We start from the raw sequence: 16,705 nt of genomic DNA, 5'->3' as shown, positions 1-16,705 counted from the left end.
CTTACTGTCTCCTTGTACCAGGGCTATCAAATACCACTGCCTCACCAATTATTTCTGCCCAATCAATTTTAGTCAAAGTCCAGAAGGCCAGCTAGAGACACAGTAGTAATTTAGTAGCTTTACTCACTTTACAGGGGTCATTCCTACAGCTGATTGGGAAGATTTTACTTAAGGACATGATGAAGCATGATTTTACAGTGCCCAGTGGTACTCAGCTGTGGGACGTTTGATCTGCATTCAACAGGGCATTTCAGAACATCCTTCACCTCTACTAGAGGTGTCAGGCACATTTAGTTGGTGATGGGAATTTATCCTGCCTCAGTTTCTTTCTGCTTGTATGGTGGACTTTGGGCATAGGCTACACGAGAGTAGAGCCACTGGCAGGATTGTGTCACACTTCTGCTAGCTGCCCCCCAGGGACCAGGAGTCAGCACATCTTAGCCCCAACTCTATGGCAACGTAGCCTATTGGGCCTAACCCAGCCTAACTTTAATTACCTTAGCATTTGAATCTATCCACAGCCAGACTACAGGAGAGTCATTGTCCTCCAACATTGGCTTTGCTCTAGGATTCCTTTGTCAATTCCAGAACATTCATCAGCTGTTCCTTCTAATATTCTTTATGACCTTCAGAGCTGACAGCAATATCCTGCTATAGGCCTCGCACTACCAAACTTCTAGCTGCAGCAAAGGGAGTTTTGCCTGGGAAGAAAAGAATCGTACCGATCTGAGGCTCTGTAGTATGCAGAGAGGGTTGATCTTTCTTGTTGGCTCTGGCTCAAAACATTGGCCCTGAGACATTAAGTGTTGATGCCCTCTCTCTCTCTCATTATATCTGCTTCCTTTTGGAATGCGCCCAACCATTTCAACTCCGCTTATTCTTTCACGTTACGCATTTGGAAATAAGTCTTGATTTAGTCAACATGACAGCCAAAGCCAGCATCTATTTTCCAGATTTTATCTTTATTACAGGAAAATGAGTGAACTAAGCTGACACAGATGGTAAAATCGAGAACAGTTCTCACAAGAATTACCTGTGAAGATCAAACAACATCGAGCTAATGCTTAATGTACTGGTTTTTCTGTAGGTATAGTTAGTAACAAAACTATAATCAGGTATTTAAATATGTAAAGCTATTTTTGAAAGAATGAGGAATTTTGGTATTTTATGCATACAATTTTCCATACTGTGTTAGTTTATAACCAGTAACAGCAGTAAAGACAAGGGAACATAAATGGAGAAGACTGACAATGATTAAGACACACTATATATCTGATTTATAGACTGGCTGGTATTAGTTTTTGTTGGGTATTTCTTCCCTCCATTATACTAAACAGATAACCAATGATGAATAAGTAATCCTTGAAATCACTCAATACCACTTCAGCAAGTGGCCAGCGTAGCCTGACTACAATGTTTTAAAATTAGTCTCTCTCTCTTTCTCTCTCTCTCTCTCTCTCTCACACACACACACACACACACACACGAATTGAAACATTTACTTCTGTAAAAAATAAACTATTTGAGAACATTCACTTCTAAATGTGAATTGTCTCTGGGCAAGAACATTAGGGGTGCTTCTACACTAGGAACTAACTTTGAAGTTAACTTTGAAGTCAGGCACTACTTCAAAGTAGCCAGCAGAGAGTCTACACACATTTTCCCTTACTTGGAAGTTACTTCAAAGTAGGGAGCTCAACTTCAAAGTCCGTACTGCACTGCCAGGAATGAAGCAGTGCCCTACCTGGAAGTTTAACTTCGAGGTAGGGTGTGTGCAGACGCTCCACTTTGAAGTTGCTTACTTGTACTTTGAAGTTGTACTTCAAAGTTATTGTTGTACTGTAGACAGCCTAGAGGAAAATAAATTTTGCACAAACTGATTTAAAAACTCCCAGAGGAGGAAATAAAATAAGTTTTTCTCTGAATTACAGCTGTCAGAAATCAGCTCTGACCCATTTGCGATTTAAGATCAGACCGTCACAAAGCACAGATGATCAGGAAAAAAATGTTTCTACTTCATCCTCTTCAGAGCTATCAAAACCACCTATAAAAGCCTATGAAGTATTAGTAAAAATATGAAAAATTTAGCACATATTAAAAAAATTTTAAGACACTGCTTTTGTTCAGAGTCTACTTCTCAAAATGAGATCCAAAATAACACAATAGTAAAAACAGTTATGCGTTCTTTTAGGCAGCTTTACCATTACAAGATTAATACTGGAATCAGGCTCTTTTTGAGATCCATACAATGGCTTCAGAGCCCCAAAGTATATTATTTATTCTTGGAATAAGAATTCTTCCCACCATGCTTAATGTCTAATGAGTTGATTGTAATCCAGCAGGGAGACGTGCCCGTTTCTGGGACCCTACAGAGAGATGTCATTTTGGACAATGTTAAGGATTCCATGGATCTAGGTTTTGGTCCTAATTTGATTGGAAATGTATTGGACACTGCCTGCATTAGGGACCCATTGGTCTCAGATTAATCAATATCAACCTGGCCATTTTAATTCCCACTAACTGTGGACACATTTGGGGTTGTATTACTGGGAGGTTTCACCCTGCATCCACACTGATGTGGAACTAACTGTGGCACTTTATCCTTTGTGACTGTATCCCAGAATTCCTGATACTGCTTCCTGGTGAATTCTGATTATCTGCTGTGGTGACTGATGTACTTGTGCACAACAGCGAGGGAAATACTTCCCCTGGTTCTCACCACAGCAGTAAAATGCAGTCCCAGTCTCACTGTCTTTAGCACTAGCAGATGCTTTCCTTGCCTGCAGTCAAAATCACAACCTGAGCCAATATTGTCTGTTTAACATAGGGGGATACTGTGTGCTTGCTAAGTGGGTAAAGGCTGCTTGCACAAGGGATGAAGGTTTTTTTTGGTTCAGCCAATACTGTTTACACTGCAGACTGATAATCCTCACCATCATTAAAAAATGTTACCAAACCTGAGTCTATAAGGCATTTCTAGAGTTTCAGAGATGCTAGCAGGAGCCAAATACAGCATAGTTATAAAGCTGTTCCTGGAAACATTGCAAGGGTAAATGTCACTACAAGAAGTGGATTGAGGTGAGCTTTTTGTCATGGGTTACACATGCCATGAAAGAAGGAAAATAAGATATCGAAACAGTACAAGGCATGGTTGGTTGGATGGTTGGTTGATTTTAAATGTGGTCCCTTGAGTATGTTTTGAACTAAAATGTGCTTCAAAGAGCAGAACAGTTGACAACAGACCCATTGTTTATTTGTAGCGATGGACTGCTTTTGATTGTCTACCACTGTTGTTCCACCTGGCCTACCAACAGGAATATACATTCAAACCCAGATGCCATAAAAGTAAACATTTACTGCAACTGTAATGCAACTATATTTGTTAAAAACTTTCACATACTTAGATGAACACAATTTGTTGGGAAGGGTCAACATGGCTTTTGTAAAAAGAAATCATACCTCACCAATCTATTAGAATTCCCTGAAGGGGCAACACACACATGGACAAAGGTGATCCAGTGGATGCAAGTATCAGAGAGGTAGCAGAGCTAGTCTGTATCTTCAAAAACAACAAGAAGCCCTGTGGAACCTTATAGACAAACAGATATTTTGGCACATAAGCTTTCATGGGCAAAGACCCACTTCATCAGATGCAGTATTCCTGGACTTTCAGAAAGTCTTTGATGAGGTCCTTCATAATGCCAGTGTATAAATCCATGGAATGCCCACACCTTGAGTACTGCATCCAGTTCTAGTTCCCCATCTCAAAACAGGTGTACTAGAACTGGAAAAGGTATGGATAAGGGCAATAAAAACAATTAAGGAAATGGAACAGCTTCCATATGAGGAGAGATGGAAGAAAGACTAGGACTGTTCAGCTTGGAAAAGAGAATGCTAAGGAGGATATGGTAGAGGTCGATGAGATCATGAATGGTGTGGAGAAAGTGAATGAGGAAGAGTTATTTACATTAGAACTAGGGGGAGGTCACCAGATGAAATTAATAGGCAGCAGGTTTAAATCAAACACAAACTACCTTATCTCACAATGCACAGTCAACCTAAGGAACTCACTGCCAGGTCATGTAGTGAAGGCCAAAGCTGTAACAGGGTTTAAAAGAGAATTAGAGAAGTTGATCGATCTATTAATCAAGCTGGCCAAGGATGCAACCTCACACTGACTCCCAGATGCTGGATTGGATATCAGGGAATTGATCACTTGATAAATGGCCTGTTTTTTTCATTCCCTTTGAAACATGTGGGATTGGCCATTGTGGGGAGATAGGACAGTGGTCTAGATGGACCATTGATCCAATGAGTGATCTGATCTTACTAAACTCCAAACATTATGGTATCCCTGATAATAGCAACATTTTGCGATCTCAAATTTATCACTATGATCTTAACTAAATTTAACCCCCACTCTTACCCCAGTTTGGCTTGCGACCACCTACTTGTACAAAGAAAGTGCCAATACTTAGGATGGTTAGAGATGAAGGATCAAAAGTATTTTGTCTGGGCAAGTTCTCCTTCAGTTGTTGTACTTGTGAAAGGGAGTGGTGCTTTCAAAGCAGTTTGTAAAAACAAACAAAAAAGCTCACTTTTAAAAGTTACAGGAGGTAATGTGCAAGAAATGATCTGAACCTTCTATTTCAAAAGAAGCTCTCCTGTTTGGCTCCTGGAGGAGGACTGGATTCATTTCCATGATGCTAATTGGAAATGTGTGAAAAATAAATATGGACCGTAAGTAGCATGTTGCCCCCATACAGGAAATGAGAGCATTTCTGGATTATGCTGACACGTTGGGAGTCAGTTCCAGGATGTCTGGTGGAATAAGAACTTTCAAGGCACTGAACAACCCTGACACAAAACATTTGTTGATCAGTTCCGCACTGCCAACTGCATCATATCCGTTTCATACTCCCTCTTTGAAGGCAAAAGCTTGAATACATACAATGGGTCTTACATAAGGCCATGACACACAAATGATGGGGGTTCCAGCAGACGTGGAAGCAGATAATTTCCAGAACTGAAGGCTCTCCAATGAGTACATCCTACCTTCAGATCCAGACACTACCAGAAAAGCTGTTCTAGCTGATAGGGTCTGAGCTGCTACAGTGGCCATCTCAGCTACAAAAGACCGAAATAGATAAGGTTTTAGAGTCAACACCCTGAAGCATACCCAGAAGCAAAGAGAAGTGATGTGATTTGCAAAATGCTTGTAGCAAGCAATCTAGTGGAGACCAAATTCTACATCAAGTGTTCAGCTGGAGTAGTACTTAGCATAAGCACTTAACTTCACTGGGACTCTTGTATGGTGCTGCTCAGCAGGAGTCCTGGAAGTTGAAGCTAAGCCCTAGGTAACAAACATTTCAGGTTTTCAGTCAGTGTAGCTACAGCACGAGTTTTACGGTGTACGATCTTGTTTGCAAAGATGGGAAGTGAGGGCTGCTAGCAGACCAGACTTTGAGACATACCCACAGAGGGTGCATTTATGTGTATAAATTAAAGTATTTTAGCTCCTGTAGAAGTTTCCTAAACTCAACGGGTAAGTGAAGTATTAAAAAGATGTATTCTAGACTCTACAGCCTTACTGTTCAGTTCAAGACTCCAGTCCTAGAATCTTCTACAGTTTAGTATCAGTACCATGTCCATTCTGGAGATTTGCCACAATCACCTTCGTCCAAACAAAAGAACTCTGTGGGCTTTGGCCATCTCTGCTGGGCGTTCACCCTCTCCTCCCACACACACGCTTTTTTTTAACCCTTAGGTCAGCAAGAATGGTTTGGCCCTTTGCAGTCCTTCCTTCAGGAACTGGAGGTAGGTGGCAGTGGAAGGATCTTCAAAACTGGTGGAGAAACTAAAGAGGCTGCTCTCGACTTCTTCAGGCTTCATAGAAGTAATATCCAGGAAATAGTTGGCATTGATGTGGTGAACCTGGGAAAGGAAAGGAAGTATATTGGCAGGACTGAGTTTAGTAAACACAGGCCAAAGAACGCTACATCATCCCGTGGATTATCTTCTAGCCAACTACAGGCTGAACATCTCTAATCCAGAACTCTCTCATCTCACAACATCCGTAAACTGGCATGATTTTAGGTTTTTGGTAGTTTAGAAGATAGCAGCCAGGTGCAGTAAAGAGGGAGGCACAGACATAGGACTGGAAGAAAGGAATTCAAAGGCCGTGATGCTGCCTCTGAGATCAGCTTCTTGTGGCAGAGAACAAAACTGTGCCTCAGTTTCCCCATCTGTAAAACAGTACTAGTTACCGAAACTCATCTGGCTCTATCAAGAGCATGTGGGGTGCTCTGCAGGTAGCTGGTAAGAGTAGTGGAGCGATAGGAAGATCAGAATGTGGGGGTGGGCAGTAATTTTTGATGCAAAGCAACTTCAAGAATTTGGGAAGTGGTCAAGGGTTGCACTCTTCCATGATTTTGTTGGAGGAGGTGAGGGGTCTGGGATGGAAGTGGAGTGCAGACAGGAGCTCTGGGTAAAAGACTGGGGTTCAGGAGGGGGTGTGGGGACTGGGAAGGAGTTTGAGTGAAGGAGGTGGTTATGACCTGGGTCAGGGACTGAGGTGTAGGGGTTTGGGTTGTGACCTGCGGCAGGGGACTAGGGGGAAGGCTCTGGAAGGGGGTATGGGTGCAGGACGAGGAACAGACGGTTTGGGTTATGTGGGGTGGGGGAAAGGAGTGGGAGGGTCTGGGCTGCCAGAGGCAGGCTTTGGCTGGGAGACTTCAATGGGCAACGCCCAGCCAGCAGCCCATTTGATTTCTCTGGCAGACTCCCTGCCTGCCCAACCACGGCAGGGGCCATGTGCCGCTGTGAACAGCCAGAAACCAGCCAACGGGAGTGTGCTGGGGGGCAGGGGCAGCGCATGAAGCCTCTCTCCCTCTCACCCCCCGCCCCTCCCAACTCACAGCCACTGAAAAACAAACTGGGCCCTGAAGCCGCTTCTCTGAGTGGCATGCGGGGGGCCGGGCAGGCAGGAGGCTCCCTGCTGTGTCCGCCAGCCACAGGAACTCAGGGCAAGGCAAAATGTTTTCCTGAGTTCCCAGACAATAAGAAATGCTCTGTAAACGCTCAGTCATTAACGAAGCATCTTGGCCATTGAGTAACCACAAGTGGCTGTGACAGCTCATGTCAGCAAAGGCTCACCTAACCCCACTGCCCTTGCACTAACCCCCCCCCCATCAGTAATAGTTATGTAGATTTTCGTGCCTAACACATGCCAGAAGGTTTTCAAGCCCTTCCCCTCATAAAAAAAGGGGGAGGAAGAAAGGACAGAGAGCGGTACAGAAGGAAAGGCCAAAACCCAGCCCACCCGAAGCAACCATCGTACCACTGTTCCATTGGGAAGGCAGATCATCATCTCCACGGGGAAGTTGTATTTCTCTAGATGCAGGTCAGCCAGTCTGCTGTAGAATTCGTTCTGTCTCTTGGTCTGGAAAAAAGGACCCCCAAATAGTGTCCGTTTGGACTGAGGCTAATGGACCAGAGAAAAATAAATGCAGCAGAGGGAGAACAGGGTGAAGGCAGCAACTGCAAGACTGAACAGCTGTTAGGTAGGTCGTGATAACATAAATAGAAGGGTCTTGTTTTATTTGACCAGCTGCTTCTTTCAGTCACACGCCACTAGACTCCATCTCAGTTTCGTCAGCACCCCCCAGCATGGTGCCAAGAGCAGCACAGGAGCTGATTTTCATCAGCACATGAGGCACAAGCTCAGCCCTGTCCCTCCTCCCCCATGCAGCCGGGAGCTTGCTCAAAGCCAGGCCACCTGTGGATTAACAAAAGACCAGCTAATGCTACCACCCACCACCTACATGGTAAAGCCCTGTATCTTAATGCATTTATGAATGAAGCTGTTGTAAGTGGGACTGTTAGTGACTTTAAAAAGTATCACCAGCCAGACTGGACAGAGGTCAAAAGGTCAAATTTCAGCGCTCCGCCTCGGAAAGGTTGCTGACCCCTGGCATAGTCAATATCACCCCACCACGGCTCACTCGCCAGAGGTCTGGACAACAGAACATGATTACCCACAGTTTTGATCACCGCAACCGATTGACATTTGGACTCACAGCATGAGCTGAGACAGACATTAACCAGCTAGGAAATTGACACCACTTATGATCCATTTAAGGCTCTGCTACCACTAAAGACAGAGCTCTTCACAACTCACAATGCTGGTGGGGTGCACAGAGTTATGGGCACAGTAATTACACAGGGCACAGCTGAAGTTCCCTGGTCAGCGATTAACACTGGTGCTTTAATTGTTTAAAGGGAGACTCCAGTGCTGGTTCCTTAATTTATCTCCATCGGTGCCTCGCTTATAGTCTCATTAAGGAGCCTATGACTTCTACCGATAGAGATCCCTCACATGTGCCCATTCTGCATAGCTGGAGAGTTGGCACAAGCTTCCCCCAGGCTGCCCCTGCCAAAGTACCTCAGCCAACCTCAAGGGAGCCCCAGGAGGAGTCCAGCCTCCAGCCAAGCCAATCCAGGGCAGCTGACCCAGGCATTAAGTAGGGTCCCACTGTGCTGCTGTCCACAGTTCACAACTGCACGTCCTCCTGGGGAGCGGACAGACTCAAATTTCCACTGCAATGGCCTTGTCTACGCTGGCCTGGTAGAGGTGAAAGGCGCTGCAGACATCCAGTCACCTGGCAGCCAAGCCTCCAGCCATTCTTGGCAATTGCATAAATCCTTCTGGGAAGCTACAGGCATTTATCTGCAGAGCAACCCTCGACGGTGCCGTGCTCTCCCACAGCTGGGGGAAATGCTGGCTTCGGGTCAGGAGACAGACACAGCACTACCCACGCTCTAGTGCTGAAGGATGCGGGAGCCCCCTCAATCTTTTTGACACCCCGACGGGATAGGGAGGGGCATTATTCCCACTTCACAGATGCAGAGCATGAGACACAGAGATCAAGTGACTTGCCCAAAAGTACCCAGGGAGCCCATGATGGAGGGGGAATTGGACCCAGACATCATTAGTGCCTAATCAATGATTTAGATAATGCAGAGATATGCTTATAAAGTTTGCAGATGATACCAAGCTAGGAGAGGTTGCCAGGGCTTTGGAGGATAGGGTCATACTTCAGAACGATCTGAACAAGCTGGAGAAATGGTCTGAGGTAAATAGGATAAAGTTCAACCTGGATAAATGGAAAGTGCTCCACTTAGGAAGGAACAATCAGCTTCATGTATACAAAATGGGAAATGACTGTCTCAGAAGGCGCACTATGGAAAGGGATCGAGGGATCATAGTGAGCCACAAGCTAAATAGGAGTCAATAGCAGGACACTTGGGAGAAAAAAAAAAAAAACAAGAGCAAACATCATTCTGGGATGTATTAACAGGAGTGTTGTGAGAAAGACACAAAAATCGACTCTTTGCCTCTACTCTCTGCTGATTTGGCCTCAACTGGAGTATCATGTCCAGTTCTGGGCACCACACTGCAAGAAAGATGTGGAGAAACTGGAGAGGGTCTGAAGAAAAGCAACAAAAATGATTAAGGTCTAGAGAACGTGAGCCATGAGGGGAGACTGAAAGAATTGGGTTTGTTTAGTTTGGAAAAGAGATGACTGAAGGGGGCATGATAGCAGTTGGCACGTACCTAAAAGGGCGTTACAAAGAGGAGAGAGAAAAATTGTTCTTCTTGACCACTGATGACAGAGTAAGATGAAATGGACTTAAAATGCAGCAAGGGCGGTTTAAGTTGGAAATGAGTAAACATTTCCTGTCAGGGGGGTTAAGCACTGGAATAAATTGACTACAGAGGTTGTCGAATCTCCAGCATTGGAGATATTTAAGAGCAGGTTAGACAAGCAGCTATCAGGGATATCTATGGTGCCTGGTGGTCCTGCCACGAAGGAAAGTGAACTTGATGATATCTCGAGGTCCCTTCCAGTTGCAGTATTCTACGATTCTGTGCCAGGGACAATCATTCTGTTAATTGTTCAGTTCCCAGGACCAGGATGGTCAAGTTGGTGCCTTTTACCAGCACTGCACGCAGGGAAACTAAATACTACAAAGATGCTTACCTGTAGCTCTTCTAGTTCCTTCACCAGTGACCAGCTGCTGATGAAGCTCTCATTCAGCAAAGCAAGGATGGGCGAACTTTCCAGGACTGTCTCCCGGAGAGTTCGCCCTGAACCTGGGGCAAAATGAGAGAAAGAGCGAGACTGGTTTGCTGAGCTGCTCAAAAAAATAACATAGGGGTGCCAATGGCAACTGACTAGGTAAAAGTTTTATTTCTTCCTGAGCAAGAAGAGGCTTTAGCTACACCCATTACAGGCAGCTTTATGTAATGTGAGACTTTAGTTTGCACTACAAGGGAGCCCCCACCCAATGGATGCTCCAAGAGTAAGTCACGCAGAGCAGATTTCAGCCTTCTTCCCCTTTAACACAGACACGCAGCCTGCAGAAACCAGCGGTCCCAGGCATGCAGAGCAGCTACGTGGATCACAGTGGCTTCTTGCATTCGGAGAGACGGGGTTTGATTCTCCCCAACCTTGTGGCTTGTGTTGTCACTGAAGTGCCAGACACGGGGAATCTGGATTTCGCAGCATTTTCCACCCACTTTACACCCATGTGAGAGGATGCAAGATGCCAAGCAGGAGGAGAACGAGCTGTATTGTACATAGGCTGCAGCTGCCTCATTAGATTGACGGGGGGCTGGGGGTGAAGAGGAAAACACGCTGCAGCACTGTGGGCAACTCCATACAATCTGTTAGAATAAAAAAGCTGGGCTTAAGCCACCAGACTGAGAGCTGGCTCCAAACCTTCCCTAAAATGAAAGGGAGCTGAATTTGGGGGGTGCATGTGGGCCCTTTACAGACTGCAGGGTCCTGACCTGCCCTGCCCCAGATTTCAGGGCAGTGATTCTAGTTCAAACCCATCTGGCTTTTAGTTCAAACTGCAGAGGCTCCTGCACTAAGCTCTAGAGGTACCAAGTTCAAGTCTGCCCACGGGCGGTCACACTGTGAGCACAGAGGACAGGACTCAACGATCTCTCAAGGTCCCTTCCAGTTCCATGATTCTATCTGCCCTCCACACTTCAGGGGTTACTTTACATGACACCACTGAAGCTGGTCTCCCCCACATCCCTATGGCCTCAGGGAAGCCAGGCTGCAGCATTGCTTCGCTCTCCCTTCCCAGCAGGCAGGGAAAGGTGGCTTAACTGCTCTTGCAGGCGCCCCAGCGGCTCACCTCAGCAGGACTGGTCGTCCAAGGCGCCCCACAGCAGGATGGAGTGCACCAGCTTCTTCTCCGCTCTCGCTCTGTCAAAAGCCTGAGTGAAGGGAAGGTACGAAACCTGCAAGCAGACGGACCATTGGAGACGCTGAGGCCAAAGCAGCCCCTGGGGCGAGGTAGAGTTCAGAGCTGCTGCACCTGCCTGGTCACGTCAGGCACACACCCAAGTAAAGACTCAGCTTCCCTTCCAGCCCTAACATTAAGCTTCTGTGCTCCCCAGCTGCCACTGGATTCTTCACTCCCTTAACAGTACAACCCTGAGAGGGCACAAAATTAGCATCCACAAAAAATGAGCCACGGATCTTCACACCCACATCTGAGGATGCAGCTATCCACAGATTTAACATGGATATCCGCAGATCTGTGTTCATCTGCAACGGAGCGGTTCCAAACCACAAGCGCGTGGCAGCTGGACTCCTGGGTTCTGTTCCCAGCTCTGCCCTGATTTGCTTGAAGGTCCCTCCATGCCTCTCAGGTGTGTGAATGAGGTTTGCTGCTTTTTAAGTTCTAAGTGATCCCCCAGATAAAAGTGACAATGGAAAGGCAAGTACTACGCTGAGAATTGGGAATGTGCGAGAGGCACTGTTACCTAGGACGGGGGCTGCGCCCCCAGGGGGTGTAAATTTTGTAAGGGGGGTGCAGTGCAATCCAGCTGACCCCCTGTCCCCCCACCTCCATCCCGCAGCCTGCATTGCCTTCCCTGCAGCCACTCTTCTCCTATTATGCTGAGCTCTGCTAAGAACTGTCCCCTGGGGGCTTTTCTGTTTGTTTTGTTTTGCCCATGGCAGCAGCTCGCTCTGGGGCTCTCTCCTGAGAGGAGGGTGTGGCCTTGCCACAGGACAGCAGCTTGATTAACGACCTTCCGGTGGACCTTTTTCCAGCAGGGCTTTAAGGATGCACAAGCAAAGCATGTGGGCTGCTGTTTGCCTGCATTTGCACACCCAGAGAAAGTGTTGGCACACTGTTGTACACTCTTTGCACCCAAACACGTCAGAGGCCTGGGAGATTTGGCCCAGGAATATTCATTAAAAAAAGAGGTTATGGTCAAAAAAAGAGGTTAACAACTAGCCACAAAGACACCTGGCAGAAAACTGACTCCAATCACCCTCAGACACTGAGCTTCAACTACACCTTAGGAGTCTTATGCAAACATTTACTCCAAAGCATGTTTTCTCCCCTCAGCTGCTCCTATGTTTCCCTGAGCCCAAGGAATCAGGATCAGGGAGCAACAATCTGCTTTAGCTGCCAGAAGCATAGAGGTGCAAGAAGTGGGGAACTGGACCTCTTGGCGGGGGCATGAAATTTTATGAGGGGCGCAGCACAATATTGAAATCTGTTACTGTTTTTATGTCAATGTATTCATATTTATAGACTGATTCATAAAGTGTTTACATTCTACAGACTTATTTTCTTATACGTGACAAAAAGGTTCTTGCACCTTCCCAACATTTCTGCTGGGTTGGAGGGCCCTGGCTAATTGCAGGGATGAAAAGTGGGGCCTGACGTAAAACATTTGCACACTCCTGCACTAGGGCACGAAGTCATTTTGGTCGCCCTGTGCTGGAGATTCACTTTTCATGGCAAGACGCTGAGCTGCAAGTAGCTTGTGTATTTCCTGCTGATACGGCAAATTCAGTCCCCGACATAGTTTTGCAGCATTTGGCTGGTGAAAAAACAAAAGCCACCATTATCTGCCTCTGTCAAAAGAGCACCAGTGGCTACTATTGGAACATGGACCTCTCCCCCGGCCACCAGTCCCTCTAATCTTTTCTAGCCATGTGCAGAACACACTTTTTATGTGCACCACCAGAAGGAACACAAAATGTGGCAGTGGACGTTCTGCTGATCAGCTGGGCAGACACACAAGTACACAGCTTACGGGGAACCCTGGCTCCCACCTCCCTCCCATCAATCTAATCAGGCAGGACTCTATTCTGGCCTTGCCACTGGCCCCCTGCGGGGCCCTGGTCAACTTCTCTCGGCCTCTGTTCCCCTCCTCCATCCCAAATGTCACAAGGGATCCATACACTGAGCTCAGGGGAAGTCAGAAGGGTAGCCACACTAATCTACAACTTCAAAAACAACAGGCAGTCCTGTGGCACCTGAGGGGAGGTCTAACACAGCAAAGTTATTCCAGAATAGTTTATTCCAGAGTTGTTATTCCGAAATCAGCTATTCTAGAATAATGCAACAACACTACAGGGAAACCCCGGAATGAGCAAAACTTATTCCAAAATAGCGTGTCTACACACAGTAGAGATTATTTCAGATTAGAGCCCCTGAAAGCACTGCTTCCAGGAGCTCTAATCCTAAATACTATGTCGACATAGCAGAATTATTTCAGAATAATCTATTCTGGAATATCTTATTTTGATATAACCCCATTCCCTGTCTACTCAGCCCCTATTCCGAAATATCTATTTCAGAATACCCGCTATTCCTCATGGAATGAGGTTTACCGAATTCAAAATAAGCCATCCACTTATTTTGAAATTATTTCGAAATAGCGATTGTTTTGTGGAGACTCTCGCGAATTTATTTCAGAATAGCGGCTGTTATTCCAAAATAATTTTGCTATGTAGACACACCCTAAGAGAGTAACACATTCATTAGGTGATGAGCATTTGTGGGTACAACCCACTTCACCAGATGAGTTGGTGCGAGACAGGGTTCATTAACCTCCAAATCTGATGCACCCAGAGGGCAATGCTAGAGGTGTGGAATATTAATGCAGTGTCTGTTGTCACAACTTATTTGTAAAGAAACCCAGCAGAGGACCTCACCTCTTAGTTCTTGTAGCTCCCTAGGATGGTAGAAGCATATGGGTGGATTGTCCCCTCCAAAACAACAAACTGAAGAAGCAATAAGGCAGGCAATTTACCTTTTTAAATGGGTACATGGCAACTTCCAGTTTCTGGGCAGCTTCTTCCCAGCTTATCTCACGCTGCCAGTTTATCTCCTCAAACACAAACTGAATCGGCTCCCCCGCCAGGTCTCTGCCGTCCACCACGTCGCCACTTTCATCATGAATCACAGAAGGGATGGATGGCCCCGAAGATTCCAGTTCCATCTACGTGACAAGGTCAGAGTGTTTTCTCCCTAGGAAGCTACAAGCACTTCCCTCCCCCAACAGTACAGGACAAAGGCGTACACACACCAGTGTATCTGAGAGATTTTAATGAGGGCAGAGATGATCAGTGATTCTCAACCTTTCCAGACTACAGTACCCTTTTCAGGAGTTCGATATGTCTTGAGTCCCCTGCAATTTTCACGCTTCTTAAACTACATAAAAATCACATCTAAAAATACAGAAGTGCCACGGTCTATACTATGACTGAAAAAAACTGCATACTCTCTCATTTGGACTATAAATATTATACTGACACTTCAGCGAACAGCAGCGGTTCTCAAGCTTTTAGGATGACTGTACCCCTCTCAGGAATCTGATTTGTCTTGCACAAGCGCAGCTTCACCTCATTTAAAAACTACTTTAAACAACAGAAAAGCCGTCCTGTAGCACCTTAAAGACTAACAAAATGATTTATTAGATGATAGGCTTTCATGGGACACACCCACTTCTTCACAGCTCGAAATTCTGATCATTTTGTCGGTCTTTGAAGTGCTACAGGACTGCTTTTTTGTTCTGTGACGATACAGACTAGCACAGCTCCCTCTCTGGGATTAAAAACTACTTGCTCACAAAATCGGACATTGAACTACAAAAGTGTCACAGCACATTATTAATGAAAAAATGCCAGTTTCCTCGTTTCCACTCCAAGATTATAACTTTGATGAATTGGAATATAAATATTGTATTTACATTTCACTTGTGAACTTTGTCTGAAGCCTGAGGCGCACAATCGGTAACTTAGTTTGCTGGGTCCCCTGCCACATGGAACCCCTGCCCCCCACCAATTCATCCTCCAAAACCAGGTTGAGAAAGACTGATCTAGATGTGTTGACGTACCCCTGGAAGACCTCTGTGTACCCCCAGGGGGGGCACATACCCCTGGCTGAGAACCACTGGGGTAGATATCTGATTAATTTATATTCACTGTGCCCTCTCTTCGGCTGATCTGTATGTGCCCCAGCTGCAGCTGGGTTTGGGCCAGGAGAGGAACACCCCAGCTGCAGAAGAGCCAATCCAGGGCAGGTCCTTGGCCATGCATCTTACAGGGAACGCAGCCTGGCAGCAATAAAACAGTCAGATGGCCTGTGTCTGTGGGCAACTCTTTTCCATGCCTGCAGCTTGCTGTGAGAGAGGAAGCTGTCAGGGGGCCTTCACGACTGAGGTGTTACAGGCCAGGGTTCCACCTCTTGCAGCTTCGGAGGTCTGTCACAACACTGCTATTTTTATTTAGGAGCAAAAAAAAGGGCAGATCCAATCCAGGTGCACCGTTCCAGCTGCGTTAATTACATAGTTGGAATCAATATACCTTAATTCAGGCTTCTCTGCCGTCTCCACTAAAGGAGGTCGACTGGATTCTGCACTCCAGTCACCCTCCCTTACTCCTAACGGGGGGCAGGGGTGCCAGGACAGGTGCTCTGCGAGTTCGATTTAGCATGGAGGCGTGCCAGATCGAGCTCCGGAAGAAAGACGGGGGCAGATGAGATTTTTTTAAAAACGTAAGTTTCGCCCAGATTGATTTTGTGGTTTTTGACTTTCTCTCTGGGTTTCGGGGTCCCAAGTTCTTCCTCCACAGCCATGTTGACTGCAAGACGACTCCAAGAGTCCTGTGTCATCACATGACTCCAGGAGCTCAGTCTTCAAGAAAAAACACTCAATACTGTGAGTAGCATGATAGAGATAATTAGTTAAGAACACCGAGCATCATTTCTGCACAATGCCCTGTGAGCACATTGGGAGCACCCAGATCACAGCCACACTTGCAGGAAGTCATGTGGAAAGACAACAGCAGTAGCAGAGGCAGCATAAGCAGGCCGCCCTCGGGGACTCCCAGCTAAGTGGCTGCATGCACCAAAAGAAGAGAAAGTTATGACACACCTGAGGTAGGTAACCTATATCCACTTCCATGTTGCTACTCTCGCTGGCCCCGTACAGCCATTCCATGTCGACATTTAGAGACCTGGCAGGAGAATCCAACGCATTCAATGACAGCAAGTTCTGAGATTTGTGCAGCTTAGTACGGCTTTACTCAGCTCAGCTTGAGTCTTTACTCTCTAAACACCCAACATCCCCAGGCTGGATTCAGAGCTAAAGCCCTGGGGCTACAAGAGACACTGTGGAGCTCTGCTGAAGTCAATGGGGCTCTGCATGGACCCACCTAAGTCCCTGCCCAATATGATGAATGGAGAGGCTGAGTCATGCATGAGCTTTAATGTATTTAAATATATTTTTGGGGTGTGGGGGGAATGTTTTTAAATTCTTCCTCCTCCCAGGCCCTAAGAACTTGGGACTTCCATTGCTGGAGAACATTCTTTTTGTGCA

The 16,705-nt window shown here is 46.2% G+C and overlaps 1 protein-coding gene across 1 annotated transcript in view; it reads right to left on the bottom strand.

Moving 5' to 3' along the window:
• Window positions 1-943: 943 nt before the first annotated feature.
• Window positions 944-16,705, bottom strand: part of SELENON (selenoprotein N) — a 31,292-nt gene continuing 15,530 nt past the window's right edge. The window contains exons 7-12 of the mRNA XM_074976153.1: window positions 16,262-16,343; window positions 14,138-14,326; window positions 11,212-11,317; window positions 10,044-10,156; window positions 7,340-7,441; window positions 944-5,934 (exon numbers count right to left, since the gene is read on the bottom strand). Coding sequence (XP_074832254.1) covers window positions 5,764-5,934; window positions 7,340-7,441; window positions 10,044-10,156; window positions 11,212-11,317; window positions 14,138-14,326; window positions 16,262-16,343 — 763 coding nt within the window. The 3' untranslated portion in view covers window positions 944-5,763. The remainder of the gene's footprint in view (window positions 5,935-7,339; window positions 7,442-10,043; window positions 10,157-11,211; window positions 11,318-14,137; window positions 14,327-16,261; window positions 16,344-16,705) is intronic.

The sequence above is a fragment of the Carettochelys insculpta genome, chromosome 24 (assembly GCF_033958435.1).
Source record: "Carettochelys insculpta isolate YL-2023 chromosome 24, ASM3395843v1, whole genome shotgun sequence".
In the NCBI taxonomy this organism is placed as follows: Eukaryota; Metazoa; Chordata; order Testudines; family Carettochelyidae; genus Carettochelys; species Carettochelys insculpta.
This window is presented reverse-complemented; position numbering and strand designations above follow the sequence as displayed.